The following is an 18,791-nucleotide window of genomic DNA, read 5'->3' on the forward strand; positions in this document are numbered from 1 at the left end:
TGTAGCAGAGAGATTAGATTGGAAAGAGTTTGTATGAATTCGACCATAGTCCTATGTCGGTTAGATAAAAGGATGATCTTGACTATATAAGTAAGGACAACTATCTCCATTAATACGAGATCTTTTGGGATGATACCAAAAGCAAAACCACAATAGAAATAGATGTACAAGAGCGAGAGAATCTTATAGTTCCTAGAAAAAAAAGAGAGGAATTAGCTGATAAAAGTCTTCCGGTACAGAGAAAGAGAAGAAATATGCATCACTCACAATTAGAATTATTACTTATTTTAAAAAAATTAGTACAAATGTATTTTTTTAATTCATGTTGTAAATTCAATATACAAATATTCGTATTTTGAACATTTTGTTACCAAGTTTTTCGTGCCAGAAAATTATTTGATGCGTTACATGTGAAAGAAATTATATATTTTTTCTTTAAATTGATGTTATAAGTGCAATATCGAAGTTGTGTATCGTTAACAATCGATTTTAAAAAGTTTAACTTTTTTTAATTCGTACAAATATATATTTTTTAAATTTGTATTGTAAATCAAATACACAAATATTCATATTTTAATTATTTACCAACATTTGAAAATTTTATTGGAAATATGTTTTATTAGCTTTTGTAAATACGATGTTAATTTTGAACTTTTTTTATGCAAGCTTACCGTGCCAAAAAATGTAATTGATGCGCTACGTGCGAAAGAAATTATATGTATTTTCTTTAAATTGATATAAATTGATATTGTAAAAGCAATATCGAAAAATTGTTTATTGTTAACAATCGATTTTAAAAAATTTATTATTTCTTTTTCTTAATTCGTACAAATGTATTTATTTAATTCATATTGTAAATCCAATATACAAATATTCATATTTTATTTATCGAAATTTAGAATTTTTATTTGAAAACATGTTTCATTAGCTTCTGTAAATACGATGTTAATTTTGAACATTTTGTACGTAACCTTTCTGTGTCAAAAAATTAATTAATGTATTACGTGCGAAAAAAATTACATGTATTTTCTTTAAATTGATATTGTAAGTAAAATATCAAAAAATTATTTATCGTTAACTCTCGATTTAAAAGAATGACGACCCAACATAATAGTATTGAAACAAAATAAGATAGGAAAACAAATGTTTTTCTTTTTTAGAGTAGTTAAACAACGAACATCAATTATACTGTATAACTTTATTTTGAGATATAGTATTAAAATAATAAAAAAGATGAGACAGAAAGTTGTTAGAATTTCAGTTGGCTATAAAAACAAAAAAGAAAACACTTAATGAAATTTGAGAGAATTATTATTATTAAACACAAATCATTTTGAAATTTGTCTACTCACAACTTTGAAAATAAAAGCAATTAAAGTATTATTGTCGTGGGCATCGTTTTCATTAGTCCACTTCTTCTCTCCTTCCCTCCACAAAAATGAAAACGAATATCTTATCCTCCTTTTTCACATCTCTTCTCTGCACTTTCTTTGTACCAAAAAATGATGATGATGATGATGATGATACCTTAATATTATTAATAATTCTATAATAATGATAATAATAATAATAATAATTTTCTTTTTTACCTTAATATTACTACTAATTTTATTTTTAAGGTTTTTCATTGACCTTAATGACTATTTTACTTCATTTTTTATTTTAAAACGAAATATTTCTTATTCTTATGATTAAATATTTTTTGTTCGAAATAGTCAATTAATTGAATTGACCAATACTAATTTACCACAATTGCCTATTAATTATCATTATTTTACTATCTCTTTATGGTTCAAAATTCACTAATTTTTTATTCCTATAATTTTTTGCACTACTTTAAATGTCCAACTAAATTATTTTTTTTTCTTCTTTTTATATTAAGACCTTTTTTTTCACTCTTCTATATAATTGAATTAATTTATCTCGGTTGATTATTATATCATAAAAGAATACTATTCGTTAATAATTGTTCATTCTTTTTTTTCTTTTCTTTTTAATGCTTCACATTATCCTCGGATTAATTAATATTTTCCTTTGCCTCCACTAATTTTACTTTCAATTATTTTATATTTTTATTAGAAATATTATTCTTATATATTTTTTATTTCTTATCTTGTAATATTTGATTATTATTAATAAAATACAAATTTTCTATATAAACTAACATCTTTAATAATCGTTTAAATAATTTCTCTTTTGATTCAAAACTTCGTACACACACAAGCATATATATCCGCCATCGTGTATAATATGTTTATTCTTGACGTTGACATAATATACATATATGTTGGAAACTTTGGTCTTATGAAGTACTTTTACCCGTTATATTTTTGTTGCATTTATAATGTGTAGTTCCCTACTATAGCAAACATATATATATATATATATATATATATATATATATATATATATATATATATATATATATATATGGTATATGTATATGAAAGAGAGAGGGAAAAAGAAAAGATGTCTTTGACCTCCTCTTTTAAAATTCCAACTCAATTGCTTTCTTTAATTATATGTATCTTTCCAATTTTGTTCTGTCAAAATATCTATGATTTTTCTTTTTGGTATCTGCATTTTATTAAAATGAATAAATGAGTTCTTAAGAGCCAATATTAAATTTAGAAACGTTTAATTACTTTTGTATCTATTAACTACTCATTTAATATACTCGACAATTTTCTTTTTTCAAAACAAATTTGACAAAACTATAAGATTGGCCCGACTCTTAACTCTGGATTTATGAATTTGAAATGATATATTAAATAATAAAGGAAATATATTGCATTACTTACAATCTCATACTCTTCAACTTTCCTTTTAGCCATTGTTTTTAAAATTTATAATTTTGATCAAATATTTTAAAATTATAAAAATAAAATTTCTCTTTTCTCTCACATTTTCTAGAACAAAAACACTCACAATGAAAGAAAAAAAAAATTGTAAAATACATTGAAAAAATTAAAAAAAAAAAAAGGAAAAACATTAGAAACAAATAAACTAAATCTAAACATTATTATATTATCCAACCTTGCCCTTTCAATTTTCTTTCTCCTTTTATTTCAGCTACCCCTTTCCCCTTTTCACAATACTTCAAGAATTGCAAGTATCATTTTGTGATTGAAATCCTAATTTCTTTTGTTTTTAATGTATTTTTACAATTTTTTTACGAATATTGTTTACCAGAAAATGGGCTGGAGAGGAAGTTCATGAAAATAAAGATGAAAAATTACATTTTCTTTTTTAAAATTCTAAAATATCCCATCAATTCATAATTATTAATTTAAAAAACAAGAGGGTAATTGCAAATCCTGAATTGATTAAATTGAGAAAAAGAAGATTAATTAAGAGTGATTTATTCAATTATAAATTACTATTATTAGTATAAGTATTAGTATTATGTATATAAGTCAATTGATAAATGAGAAACTAAGAAAAGAAGTAGAGATATTTGGGACAAAAAAAGTAAAAGTAATTGTGATGGAGTGGCCAAAGAAATGGATTGATAATAATATGTGTGGATGTTAATGAGAAATCTCCATCTCGGAGGGACCGACCTCAGCAACAGTGACATTAGGCGGTCCTCCTAGTCGTAACCCTAAACCCACCTTTGCATAAATAAGAAAAATGTTTCAGTATTATTTTTCATTTTCTCCTTATCTATTCTATCATTCAATCCATGCCCACAACCATTTACCCAATTTCATTCTCACGTTTTAAATGAGACTACACACTTTTTCAACCTTACAATAATAGTACGTTTCGATTATTTCATTTTTTAAAAAAAATAACAAATAACAATAATAGAGACATTTTTAGATATAGGAAAATAAACTTCAAATATTTACAAAATAAAATTTCAAATCTATATGTGTATAGAATCTGCTTTTTTCTAAAGATATATTTTTAAAAATAGCAAAATAAATTAAAATATTTATAAGTTATAGCAAAATTTAGATTTCATCGATGATAAAAACTAATAGACTTTTATCACTATCTCCTAATGTCACTGATAGGAGTACATTAGTGTCTATTATTGATAGAATCTGAAATTTTTTTTATATATATGTTATAAATATTTTATCAAATTTGTTATTTTCGACGATTTTACTTTTTTATAATTCATAAATATTTTTATTGGTTTTGTCGTAATGATTTTTTTCCTTCAATCGGCCATCTAGCCTTTTGTAAAAATGGTCAAAATTTATGGATTGTTAAGATATATATATACTATTTTGCAAAATATTTAGAGTGGGAGGAGAAGTACTTATATTAATAATTGAATGTTTAGAAGTTTGGAGAGAGATTCTTGAGATGTTTTGTATTTATTTTGGTCAATATTTTCGAAATCAATCGATTTTGAGATGAAACTCTATTTCATATCATAATTTTAACCCTTATATATAAGAGATAACGCAAATATCTATATTATATACATGATATTGATTGAGTGTATAGTTTATGGCCATCGTTTTCTAGGATAGTAAATAATAATAATAATAATAATTTGATGTTTTGAAAAAAAAAATTATCATACTCGACCGTAGAAAGATAGGTACAATCTAGCCAACACCTGTATTTCTCAGGAGGGTCTCTTTCGTTTCACATGTTAAGTTCAGCCACGCGTCCTACTCTACATCAAAGCATGGGATCAAACAACCCCATTTACCATGTGCCTAATTTATTTATGTGTTGACCCTCATTCCTTGTTAGTTATTACAATGTTCCCTTTTGACACATAAAGTTGAAGTTCATATTATCATCAACCCGTGCCACAAAAATAATTAGTTAGGACTCTGTACATCTTTGCCTATAAAAACAACAACCTCTTCATGTCCCTCATTTAACACATAACTCAAATCCCCTTATCTCCCTTTTTCTCTTTTCTCCCTCTCTCATCAGCTTGTTAAGACAAAAAAGTTCACCTAAAAATGGCCTGCAATATGGTGAAGAATTCTGCAATTACTAACCAATTAGTAGCCAAACCACACGTAAACTTTGGTAAATTAGGACATGGGGCAAACACTTTGGCCACAACAAAGAGGAACTATATGGGAACAATAAAGATGCAGCTTGTAACTGATAACCCCAAGAAGTACCAAAATTTAGGAATTGGGGAGTTGGGAAAATTTGGAAAATTTGGTGGCAAGTTCGTGCCTGAGTCTCTTATCACTTGCTTGGGCAAATTGGAAGCTGAGTTCAACTTGGTTTTAAACGATTCCAAATTCCAGGTCCCAAACTTAAAAAAACTCCTCTCTTCTTTGTTGGGTACAATATATCTATACAGCTTTGTATGAATGACCTAAAACATTTTTTGAGGCATGTTAGAAATTAATTTGCTTATCAAATATATAGAAATTATTATTATTTTGAGGTATATTAGAAATTAATTGAAGTAAATGGTTGTGTGTGTGTGTGTGAGCAGGAGGAGCTGGAGGTGGCGCTGAGGGATTTTGTTGGACGAGAAACGCCGCTATATTACGCGGAGAGGCTAACAAAGCACTACAAAAACGAAGAAGGAAAGGGACCTGAAATATACATAAAAAGAGAGGATTTGAACCATTGTGGTGCGCACAAGATGAACAATGCGATCGCACAGGTTATGATTGCGAAGCGCATGGGGCGGAAGAGCGTGGTTGCGGCCACTGGGGCTGGCCAGCACGGCGTTGCCACTGCAGCTGCTTGCGCCAAACATGATTTAGATTGCACCATTTTCATGGGCTCTGAAGATATCAACAAGCAATCTTCAAATGTTCTCTTAATCAAATTGCTGGGTGCTAAGGTAATATTATGTACTATTATTCTTTTGTAACATTAAATATAGAAACATGTGTCCATAACTGTATCAAATTGAGAATATTCAATAGATTAGGAGTTTAAAAGTGTTTATATGATTAAACCATCATAGATGGATCTAAAAGTAAATATAAGATATTTTGTAGAATGGTCATCTACTTAAAATTTAATTTCTTGTTTTACAATACTAGTGGAGATAGAGGGCTGAAACGGTCGATGTTTTAAAAGAAAGAAAGTGTTTAAATGATTATTATTGACCAAATTGAGAATCTGCTAGAAGATTACATATCATTTAGTATATTCAATCCAAAAATTGTGGTCGTCGTTGTTGTTGTTATAATAGTAATGGTACTTTTTTTGAAAAAACAAATCTATTTAGTAAGATACGGCAATAGAGAATTTGAGTTTGAAAAAAAAAATGTGTCGTCATTATTATTTAAAGGGTGTGATATGATATTGAATAGTGTCAGATGTTATCTCTACTGTGGGTCACAGGTGAAATCTGTGGAGGGAAATTTCAAGGACGCATCATCTGAGGCGATAAGAGAGTGGGTGGGGAACTTAGAAACGAGCTATTATTTAACGGGCACAGTGGTGGGTCCGCATCCATGTCCCGCCATGGTTAGGGAGTTTCAATCCGTGATTGGTAAAGAGACCAGAAGACAAGCCAAGGAAAAATGGGGAGCCAAACCAGATGTTCTTTTGGCTTGCATTGGTAGTGGCTCAAATGCTTTGGGACTCTTCCATGAATTCATTAATGAAAAAGATGTTAGGCTGATCGGAGTGGAGGCTGCCGGATTCGGCTTGGATAGTGGAAAGCATTCTGCAACTTTGTCTAAAGGCCATGTTGGTGTCTACCATGGAGCTTTGAGTTACCTTTTGCAAGATGACGAAGGCCAGATTTTGAACCCCCATTCCGTTGGTGTAGGGTAAGTTTTATTAGATCATGTTGGAAGGGTCTATATATATATATATATATATTTTTTTTTTTTTTTTTTTTTTTTGCACCAATCAATTTTGTTTAATTCGTTTTTGTTATCTTTCGAAAAAGATGGTGATTTGACATATATGATGTCACATCATGTTTTTACATAAAGAAAACCTTTTTAATTAGTTTCATCTTTCAAAAAAACAATAACTATTTGGTTTTGTTCTAAAAATTTGCTCATGTTTTTCCCAATTTCTTAATTATGATTATGAATGAATGAAGCTCTATCTGACAGTGAGAATCCAAATAATTAGGCCTAGTAAAACATCGTCGACATGGAGATAAAAATATTATATCTCTAGAATGGAAGATCTTAGCATAGCTAATCTTATTAATGATGGGTATTGAAAATGAACAAACGCAGGCTAGAATATCCAGGAGTAGGGCCAGAACTGAGCTTTTTAAAAGAGAGTGGAAGAGCTGAATTTGAAACGGCGTCGGACACGGAGGCAGTGGAAGCTTACAAACGCCTAGCAAAGCTGGAAGGCATATTCCCGTCGCTGGAGGCTTCTCATGCTTTTGCTTATCTTCACAAGCTTTGCCCCACTCTGCCTGACGGTTGCAAGGTTGTCGTCAATTGTAGTGGGCGTGGTGATAAAGACGCTGCCATTGTTTTCAACTATCACCAACAAAACCACTAGCGATCTAATTCCCTATTTTCAATGTCATTCCCTTACTGTAAATAGATTTATTGTTATTGTTTTTGCTTCTTTTCCATTTTTATACAAACAAAAGAGATGAGAGTCCATTTACATTTCATCCAACATGGTCTAGTTAGAGCTCTTACGAGAGTTTGTATGATTATCGTTTGTCTAAATAAAGAAGTCTATGTACCAATGTAAATGAAGATAATTGTCATCTTAATTTAGAATACTAAATAAATACCAAAAGATAAAGTTATGAGAAGTTTAATATTCAGTATAGAAAATATGTATCATAATATATATTTGTAGATATATGAGAAAAATCTACGGTCCTCATCTCATATAACAAAGATTACTACCGACACAATTAATCAAAACCAAAACCAAAAGGAAATTCATTTTTCGTTTGCGAAGTGAAGTATACATAAAAATTTGAAAACGTGAATCTCTCTTGAACCAAATGCAATTGAAATTTAAACTTGCACACCTATTGGTTATATTGATATCGTGTTTTTAGTTCAAACATTTTTGTAGAGATAATTTTTACAGAGATTTTAACTTTTTTATGATTTTGTATCTTCTTCTATGGACCACCACTTTTTGAAACAAACTTTATTGAGATATTTCAAATGCCATTTTTGAGTGTGTGTGCTCAAAGGTGTTGAGGATAGTTTGGTTTAGTTATTTGGTTGGCCATTCTACAGACGACAGTAAATTACCCACATCAATCAAGTTAGATTTGATAGCATATTTTCGGTATTATTTGTGACTACTTTTATCATGCAACATACAGAAAATCAAAGAAGAGATATATACAACATTCTTATTGACTTCTCTTCTCGAATTAGCTAATTCAAAAATGTTCCAAGTAGATTGTATATGTCTATATTATAAATGGGAGATATAAAATACCTCCCATGTATATAATACAAACTAATTAGTTGAGATATTTGAGTGTGCTCAATGATTCCTCTACCTTTATTACTTTTTTAAAAAATAATATTATACATAGAGGTGGAATGATTAACAAGGCTTCCTTTCTTCTTTTCCGTTGTCCTCAGCTCTGTTTGATCAACGAATGAGACCATACACATGGAACAAGTTAACAAAATTGACGTGAATAAAAGTTTTTTTTTTTTCAGAAAATGATATCAAATGGATTAATAGGTGCACCCAAGTATTCTACTAAGCGGACACCAGTAAACATGAAGAAAAGTATTAAAACTTGCATCAGACTTAACTATAAATAACCTTCATAATATGGGTAGTTTTTAATTTAATAATCTATTATGTGGTGAAAATGAGAGTTACATATTCAATTAAAAATTGAGACTATCAATAAAAGTCAAAATTGTAGTACATATTATGTTAGGATAATATATAGGAGGTTGAAGAGTTGTTGAATGTCCTATTCATTTTTAGGTTGAGACCTAGCTCACCCATGGTAGACCGAGTCCAAACACATTGGACAAAACAATCCAATTTATTATTACACCTAATATATATATATTCACATGTTCATCCCTTTTGCATGTGCGGTAGAATACATGGTTATAAAAATCTTTTAAATTATTGATTTGACTGTATCCGAAGCTAAAAATTAATTTTAATTGGAGAGGAAATAACATTACGTATTTTTCAAATTATGTAGTATTCTAATATCATCTCAAATCATCGATTGACTCAAAAACTTAAATCAAAGTTGAACTTTTCATAGAGAGACAATAAAATTTGAATATCACAGGGCGTCGCAAATACGGAAGTGCGGTAGTAGCTTACTAATAATGTTGTTGTTTAGTTGGAAGAAATATTCCCATTGAAGGATGATTCTTAGTCCTTTGCATATCTTCACAAGCTTTTGCCTCACTTTGCTTGACAGCTGCAAGGTGGTCGTGGTGATAAAATGCTAAGATAATTCATTGACGTGTGGAGGGTTAAAAAGTTGAACAGAAATGTCTTTCCTTTTTTCTCTCCAAACATTCAAATAGTTCTACAACATGTTATCTAATATTTTCTTTAACAGAAAATACTATTAAACTGATATCTTGAAAGATATATAATAGAAATATAGATTTTAAGAAAGTAATTTTCGTAGATCACGTCCATCTAAAGGTCAAACTCACGTAAATAGTAGAATAAAACCGTATAATATATATCTATATATTATTTTTTTACAACTCTATATAGAAATGAAGTGAGAAACAGTAAATACGTACATATATTTTGATTAGGTTGGCACAACTTTAAGTACCTTCCTTATTATTATGTCCCAAGCTATAGAAAGATCCTTTATTTGTAAATATACATAAAAGACTTTGATCACACAAGTAATTAAGCACCCTCATGGTAAATAATAATTTTATTTAGGGTGAAAATGAGAGTTATATTATCAAAACATCATCTTAATTAAAAAATTTATGCGTTAATAAAAGTCAAGGTCGTTGTAATTATTATGAGTCTAATATTATGCCTATATATATATATAGGAGGTTGAGGGGTTGGTGATTGCGACGGTCCTATTCCCTTCTACATTGAGAACTCAGCCATGGCTGACTGAGGCCAAACACATTCGACAAAACAATCCAATATGATTATATACCTAAACTATTTATATATATATATATATATATATATATATATATATATATATATATATATATACACACACACACCTACATACACACGTTGACCGTGTTATGTTCATACTAATATTCCTTTTGAAATTTCCATCTATTTTTCACTCTGTAAAATACGTGTGCAATAAACTTAAGTTTGTATCGGTAGGTACAATATTCCTCTCTATATATATTACGAATCCCCGTGTCCGTCGTTTGTCACATAGTTGAACTCCTTTTTGAACTTTGTTAATTAGAGTTAATAGCGAGAAAAATGGCATGCATTAACGTTGTTATGGTGAACAATGCTGCAGTGACCAACCATGTAGTTGCGGCCACAGGCATATGGAGATCAAACCATGTAGAGCTTGGGAAAGGAATTGGGTTAGACACTTTTTGGAGGACAAAGAGGAATATGAGAACAATAAAGATGCAAGTATTAGGAAATTCTGGGAATTCCGATGGGAAGCTGCGGCAGGATTCTGAAATCCTTCATACCTTAGCTAAAGTGGAGGATGACGAATTTGACTTTCTTTACACCGACAAATTCCAGGTCCATGATAATTACAATTTTGTTATTGTTTCTTTTGACATTAAAGTATACCAATAGGTTAAAATAACGTCTTCTTACTTTGAGGTTGTTTTCAATTTTATTTTCATATACTTTCAATTGTACTATTTTTTTTTATACTTTTAATTAATTTTGAAGTTTGCTAATTAATTTTGTTTATTTTAAATTTGTTGGGTTATATATAACATTTTTACTATAAATTTTGAAAATATATTTATCAAGGGAATGGTTTCATAAATAGCAATCAACTATAAAGCATTTGTAAGAATAAGATACAAAATAATTATGTAAATATGGCGACATTAATTCAATTTTCGAAGTCCATAAGTAATAGGTCATACTTTAGAGTTTGTTTCTAATAAAAGTCTATTACTAATAAAAAAATTTTATATTGGTAAATTTTTTAAAAAAGTTCTACGCATTAATTATAAGTCCTAAAAGTATTATCCATCGTAATTATCACTCTATTGTTTAATTGATTTTGATAAAAAAAATAATTATGAAAGAATTATCAATTTATATGAAACTAAAATTGAACCGGAGATAATTATAGTTGGTAGCAATTTTAGAGATAACAATCAAATGTAAAACAACATTTATAGAAAATGCAAATATATATAGCAAAGTCTATGAGACTATTAATAATAGATTTTTATATTTTTATAGTTCATCAATGATGGATTAATATTTAAAATATGATCTATCATCGATCTCACGTACAATCCAACAAATCAATTTATGTTATATTTGTAAATTTCTTTTTTAAAAAGTTGCTATATATGTTGATATGTTTAATCTAATTGGTATGATATTAACCGTGGTTTGAACAAACTTAAGAAAATCAAAATGGTATTTTAATGATTTTGGCATATTGCAGGAGGAGGTGGTGGAGGAGATGAGGGTTTTTGCTGGGCGAGAGATGGAGGTGTGTTATGCGGAGAGACTAACAAATCAGTACAGAAACGAAGAGGGAAGGGGTCCTGAAATTTACATAAAAAGAGATGGAGATGTGATCAACCCGTTTCGTGACCACAAGATCATTAGCAGTGTCATCATAAAGGTTATGGCCGCGAAGCGCATGGGAAAGAGCGTGATTGCGGCCACTGGGGGCGGCCAAGGCCAGCAGTACGGGATTATCACTGCAGCTGCTTGCCACAGACATGGTTTAGATTGCACCATTTTCATGGGATCTGAAGATCATATCAATAAGCAGTCTTCAAATGTGCAGTTAATCACTTCGTTAGGTGCTCAGGTACATTATAATTAGACATTTTAGTGAACTACATAACAACAGGTACAATCTAAGATGCATCAAAAAATATATTTTTTTTTGGGTACGAATACAAAATGTGGGTTAGATTATTAATATTTGGTTAAGTGAGAATCAGGTGAAATGGGTAGAGGGAAACTTGAAACAAGCAGTATTGGAGGCAAAAAAAGAGTTGATAAGGAAGTCGAAAACCAGCCTTCTTGTGGTAGTTAGGGATGAAGAGACCAACCAATTTCAAGAGACGAAGAAACAAGGCATTGACACATTGAACAGCACAGCAGATGTCCTAATTTTGGGCTCAATTGAGTGTACTGCCTCAAATGTTTTGAAACTCTTCCTTGACCATTTCATCCAAAAAGATAAGGATGTGAGGTTGATCCTAGTCCAGCCTTATAATGGAATAATGCACACTGCACCAAAAATTATGCTACCTCATTCTATAGGTGAAGGGTAAGTAAAATACCATTTCTTGAACTACTTTACTTAAATTCACTCGAGCCCTGCTCAAATGTTGCCTCATACTCCCCCATCCACTGCACATAAAAAATAATAACTTGTCAGTTTAATTGAGTGAAGTATAGAAGGCTGCACAATAGATGAGTTAGACTACTCGAGGTACACCCAAGTTTTTTTCTTAGTTATATTGCAATCATATGTTAGCTATTACACATATATCAATACTACTTGAACTAATAGGACTATTAATTTATTTATTTGAATGGTATATATTGGAATTGAATGCCCACAGGCTAGAATCCCAAAGAGAAAAAGGGTTAAAGTACTTGAACTTTCTGAAGGAGATGGGGAAAGTTGAATTTTACACAGTGACTGATATGGAGGTAAGGGAAGCTCGCAATCTGTATTTTAAGTTGGAAGGCATTTTTCCATCGAAGGAGGCTTCTTATGCTTTTGCATATCTTCACAAGCTTTGCCCCACTCTGTCTGATGGCTGCAAGGTGGTCGTCCATTGCAGTGGCCAATCGTGGTGATCATAAAATGTTAAGATAACCCACAGATGTTGAAGCTCGAAAGCTGAACAGAAATGTTCTTCTTCTACGTTGTTGAGTTATTATATTAATTTGCATTTTGGACTGTGTTTTTCCTTTTATATTGTTACCCTCGTGGATTTTGATTCTAGAGATTATGATTGATTCTATTTGCTGTTGGTTGGTTGCTTGTTTATGATGAATGCGGTTTTGTTCTTTTTTTTTTTTTTTTTTTTTTTTTTTGTCTATCTTGAACTCCAAGACAAACACAAAGGGGAAAATGAGTTTGGTTTAACATGTTTCGTGTCGTGCATACTTTTGCGTGGAAATTTTTGTCTTTTATGTTAGATATTTGTAGTGTATGAGGTCCAATGAAAGAGACTCTCTTTTCAAATCTATATTAATTTATATAATATATATGTCAACGTTTCTTTAAAAAAAGAAGAAAAAAAAATATCTATCAACATTAGTATATCTTTGGAGAAAGGAAAGGTGAGTAGACTACATATTCTAATGGCATGTCTTTGACAGCTGACAGAAAGGAAATAAAGAAGAAAGAAGATGCAGGAGAAAGGTTCCCTTTTAAAAAGGATCAGCATTTAAAGACTTTACACAAGTGGGAAGAATTTGATATAATGAGCATTTAATTAACTTGTTTGATAATACAAGATGTACTTTCATGTTCTTAAATATTATATTTTTGCAATGAGCATTTGATCAATACTTTGCTATGATATGATATCCTGAAATATGGGTTTTTTAGATTTTCATGTTGGGATACTTTTCGAAGTAATTTTATATATACACAGTGTTGATTATTAAAAGGTTCAAATGAAAATTAGTGTTAAGTTAAAAAATAAGTTAGTTTTTCTTTCTTTCGTTTTTCTGTGTTTTCTTTTTTCTTTCTTCTTCTTCTTCTTTTTTTTTTTTTTTTTTTTTCTTTCTTTTTCCGTTATTCTTTGGTTTTTTCACTTCTTTTTTCATCTTTTAAAATTTTCTTCATTCCTTGGTTCTTTTTTTCGATTTTTGTGTGTAATAAAGAACAAGAAGAAGAAACAAGAAAGTGAGAGTTCAAAGCAAAAGGAAGAATCTGAACAGAAAAATAAAAAGAAATAAAATATATAGTTGTGCCTTAGATGTATTTAAATAAAATAAAACGTATCTACTATAGTATTTTTTTTTTTTTTTTTGTTTTGTTTTTTTATTTTTAAGAAAAAGTATTCAAATCAAATTTAAAATAGTGTTCATTTTATAAACACCTTAGATGTATAATAAACTATTATTTTACTACACTACTTTTGAAAGAAAAACAAATTAATTATAAAAGAAATATGCTATATAGATTCAAATTCTATTAAATTAATTATAAATTATATTGAATTGTCATAAGGAAAAATTTAAACATTTTCTGATATTTGTCTGGTAAATATTTACAAAAATAAAAATTTAAACATTTTCAAGTAAAAATCTTATGAAATAAACACAACTATAATTTGCAATATTTCAACAAATAAACGTATACATTTATATTGATTCAAGCATTTCAACAAATAGACGTATAACCTTTATTTAAAATAAAAGAAAAATACATTTGGATCAGTAGGCTCGTCTCCGGTAAGTGGACACTTGTTTAGCACTCTCATCACTCTCTACTTCTAATTACAAAGAAATCCAAAACTATATAAAAGAATGAATGTTTAAAGTAATAGAGCTAGCATTGGTAATTTGTGAAGAGCTTTGATCTTGTAGACCAAAGATTGTGAGAGTTCGAATGTCATCCCAAATCTAGTGAGCTGTCTTTTCTTACCTCTAAAAATTCTCTGATTTCTCTACAGCCAAATAGACCACAAAAACACAGAATTGAGGTCGAAAGTAATTACCCCGTTGGTGTGCTTTTGGTTTAACAAACAAATATCTTTGCATATGGGTTTGGTACTATCATGTGTGTTCTGCGACTGAATAGACCACAAAAACACAAAACAACCATTTTTATATGATATATATGTAAAGAGGTTGGGCATCTTTAATCAACATCTATAATTCAAAGATTACTATTATTCTACATTCCCAAAAAAAGGAAAGAAAAAACCATTCTTTATAAGATTCTTTATGTTTTATATTATAGATAGACATCATATAGCATTCATATATATAAACAGGCTTGACGAACTAAAATTCCCATAAATAACTCAACACATACTTTTAGAATATTTCTCGTGATAGGTATTGAATAGGAATATGTTCAAAATGAACAAAAATTTAACGGGCATCAAATATGTATGATAATTATTAAAGTTCAATGATTCCCACCCACATATCGTAAAAAGAATTCTAAAACCGTAGCCAAAACCATATACGAAATCTGAACAATCTTAATAAAAATAAGAAAAATTATAGTAAACAACGCAATCAAGAAAAAAAATTATTTGAAATTATAGTATAGTTTTAAAATGCAATTTGTAAATATATATAGCAAATGTTGACCCTTAGCTTGTAAAATTTTTAAATTTTCAAGTCAGCGCAAACTTGTCCATCACCGATATGACAACAATAGCAATTTATTGTACATTTTTTAAATTAAAAACAATCACCGACATAGTAATACTACTGTTAGCAGCAATCAATAAAAACAATTGAAAGTATATTTCTCAAATTAAAAAGTTATTGTAATATCAATAATTACAACACATGATTATTTAATTAAATATTCAATCATTTGTATGGTCCTAAGTAATTGGTAATCAATGCATATATAAATGAAATAACCATAGAAAAACAAGTGGAGACTTTTGGGAAAATTATAGATATTAATGAGTTGCAACAGTAATTAAAATCACTATTTAATTTTTGACTAACGTTGGTGTCATCAATATTTCTCATAAATAACCCATATCAAATAATATCAAAGTTAATTTTTATAAATATAATTACAAAATAAATAATTCCTGAGAATGACCTCTCTTTTCTTTTTTTAATATTCTAGGTTATACTTCTTTTTATCGTCTTTCTTTTTTTTTTCTTTACAATTTTTTTCTTTCTATCTTTTTCTCTTCTTCTCCAATTTTTTTAAATATTTTCATTTGCTCTTTCTTTCTATCTTCTTTCTAATGCAATTTTTTTTTCCTTTCCATCGTCTTTTTCTTCTTTTGCAATTTTTCTCTTATTTTTTTAAATTATTATTTAGTTGTTCAAGATCGTGAAAAAGAATCGTTGGGATATTGGATAAATTTAAACAATCAAATCTAAACGATCGTGTATTGAATAAAAATGATCTTATACCAAAAAAAAATTTGAAAAAAAATGGTTGAGATTTGGCTACCTAAATTTAAATGATCAAATCTAAATCGCCTACCAAAAAAAATCTTGAAAAGAATCGTTTAAATTTTGTTATCCAAATTTAAACGATTAAATATAAACCCAAAGAAATTTAAAAGATTAAATATAAAAAAAATAGTTAAATTTAAACGATGAGACATTTTTGTATTTTCTATCATGGAAAATGTGTGTTTTTTCTGTTTTCAAAATTGTTTTATACAATATAAATATTTTACTTACCAACCTCATCTCATCCCTGGTTAAAGTAATTACCCCACATTAAAATCGATCTCATTTCATATTTGTATTTAATTCTCACCATCCATTTCTTTATCACAATCTTTAGTACTCAATTTTTCTTTAAATATACATAGATTACCCTTTTTATTGTTTTTAAATTTTGGCTGATTGTTTTTAAATTTTGGCTGATTCTTTTTAAAGAACTCAACAACAAAACATAAAAATCAAAAGATTGAAATACTCCTTTATAAATTTAACTTTTATTAGAAAAAATTTCATATAAGTAAAATATTCATGACACGTATAACAAAAGTAAAAAGTTGTTGGTTATTTTTTAAATACACCACGTTTGTCCTTCCCTTTTACCGTCTTATTCTCCTCTTCCTCTCCAATTTTTTATTTTTATTTTTCATCGTCTTTCTTCTCTTCCTTTCTTTTTTTTTACACTGTTATTTGGTTCAAGATTGTGTATCAAATATACAAAATATATTTTTTTTTCAAAATTTTTATTTAGTTGTTCAAGATCGTATATTAAATATGGTTTAGATTTGGGTAGTCAAATCTAAATGATCGTGTACAAAAAATAGCCAAATTCGTGTGCAGAAAATAGCCAAATTTAAACGATCGTGTACAAAAAAATATACAATCATATAGCCAAATATAAAAGATCATATACAAAAAAATCGTTTAGATCTAAAAGATCATGTACCAAACAATCTTGAAAAGAAATCGTTTAGATTTGGCTACCCAAATCTTAACGATCAAATCTAAACGATCGTCTACCAAACATCATAAAACCAAATATTAAATACAGTGAATCTTGAAAAAACTCGTTTAGATTTAGCTATCCAAATCTAAACCAAAAATAGCCAATTTTAAACAATCATCTACCAAACAATAGCAAAGTTAAACGATCGTTTACCAAATATATTACGTCGTTGTCGACAACGTAGTTGACGGGGCATTTTTTGTATTTTCCATTGTGGGCTTGTGAGCTTTTCAGTTTTTAGAATTGTTTTATACAGTGTAAATATTTTGTCGGTTTGTTATATTTTTAAGAAGACCCCTAATAATAACAACAATCTATTTAATTAATTAAAGGTTATTCAACTTAATTAAATGTTCTTTTTATTAGGGTTTTTTAAAAAATAGAACAAACCGCGAATATATTTACACTATATTCCAATTTTAAAAAAGAAAAAAGTTCACAAGCTCACTACGTGAAATAACAAAAATACCCCCACAATTAATCAGTCACACACGCCGAAAAAATGATTTTGTACCCGGTCTTAGTGATCTCATACCTAGTCTAAGTGATCTCGTACCCAGTCTAAACAATCTCTTAGCAACGATCTCGTACCCTTGTAGTAAGTCTAAATGATTTTGTACCCTTGTACTAAGTTTAAACGATCTTGTACCCTTCTACCTAGTCTAAACAATCTTGTAGCAAATTCGAATTATCTTGTTCCCTTATACCTATAATCTAAACGATCTGATCTTGTACCAAGAAGAAAAAAAAAATGAGAAATGATGAAGAAGAAAGAATTTTTGGAAGAGAAAAGGAAGAAATTGATAAATATTTACATAAATAATTATAATATTGTAAAATGAGAAAAAATTAATAGTATGAAAAAATAAATAATATGAAGAGGAGGTGAATAAATCGTAAAAAAGAAGAAGAAAAAGAAGTGAAACCATGATTACCATTGTTTTAAGGACAAACCAGAAATTTTAAAAAATATATTTTTTTATTTTTGTTATACATACCATAAATATTTTGGTTTATTATTATACTTATGAAAATTAACCTTTTTATCATTATATTTTTTTTCAGATAATTTATAAAGAGGATATTTATAGAAAAGTGCATTTGATTTGTCTTTTTGGTATGATAATAACGTTACGGGACCCCATTGGTTCCCCTTTTGAACAACTTTCATTTCTCCTCCATTGCTCTCATTCCCTACCATCAATTCTTTTTTAATTAAAGATTTGTTTTTTCTCTTTTTAATAACTTTTCCGATTTAACTTTGGTCCTTAATTACACCAATTACCAGCCCTCGCAATAAACATAGACGAGCGGTATCTTAGATTTCCAAAACCATAGATCTCTGCGAAGTTATAGATGAACAACATCTTTGATCTACGTACTATCGTATTTGTTTTGAATGAATATTTTTGTAGATATTTTTTTTATTATTGTTTTTATTTTTGTAAGATTTATATACGAGAATGCCTCAAATTCACATAGTGTTTTAAGAATGAACTCACGATTGATTATTAGTTTATAATTAATCTGATATAACTGAACATACATCCCATATATTTTTTTTATCAATTTGAGTTCCTTTTAAAACTAA

The 18,791-nt window shown here is 28.7% G+C and overlaps 1 protein-coding gene and 1 long non-coding RNA gene across 3 annotated transcripts; one reads left to right on the plus strand and one right to left on the minus strand.

The window, feature by feature from the left end:
• Positions 1-4,844: 4,844 nt before the first annotated feature.
• LOC103485497 (tryptophan synthase beta chain 1-like) lies at positions 4,845-7,696 on the plus strand. Its single transcript, XM_008443142.3, has 4 exons — positions 4,845-5,237; positions 5,432-5,788; positions 6,298-6,731; positions 7,155-7,696. Exons 1-4 carry the CDS (start codon positions 4,938-4,940, stop codon positions 7,429-7,431), a joined length of 1,368 nt encoding a protein of 455 aa, XP_008441364.2. The 5' UTR covers positions 4,845-4,937; the 3' UTR covers positions 7,432-7,696.
• Positions 7,697-11,452: 3,756 nt separating this feature from the next.
• On the minus strand, positions 11,453-13,082 carry LOC127144294 (uncharacterized). Of its 2 annotated transcripts, none has more exons than XR_007815917.1 (2): positions 12,712-13,082; positions 11,453-12,423 (listed from the first exon to the last, which is right to left on the minus strand). It is a non-coding gene; the product is annotated as an uncharacterized LOC127144294 (long non-coding RNA). The 2 variants fall into 2 exon arrangements; XR_007815918.1 differs by having other exon boundaries at positions 12,673-13,082.
• Between the last annotated feature and the right edge of the window lie 5,709 nt (positions 13,083-18,791).

Source organism: Cucumis melo, chromosome 12 (genome assembly GCF_025177605.1).
Source record: "Cucumis melo cultivar AY chromosome 12, USDA_Cmelo_AY_1.0, whole genome shotgun sequence".
In the NCBI taxonomy this organism is placed as follows: Eukaryota; Viridiplantae; Streptophyta; class Magnoliopsida; order Cucurbitales; family Cucurbitaceae; genus Cucumis; species Cucumis melo.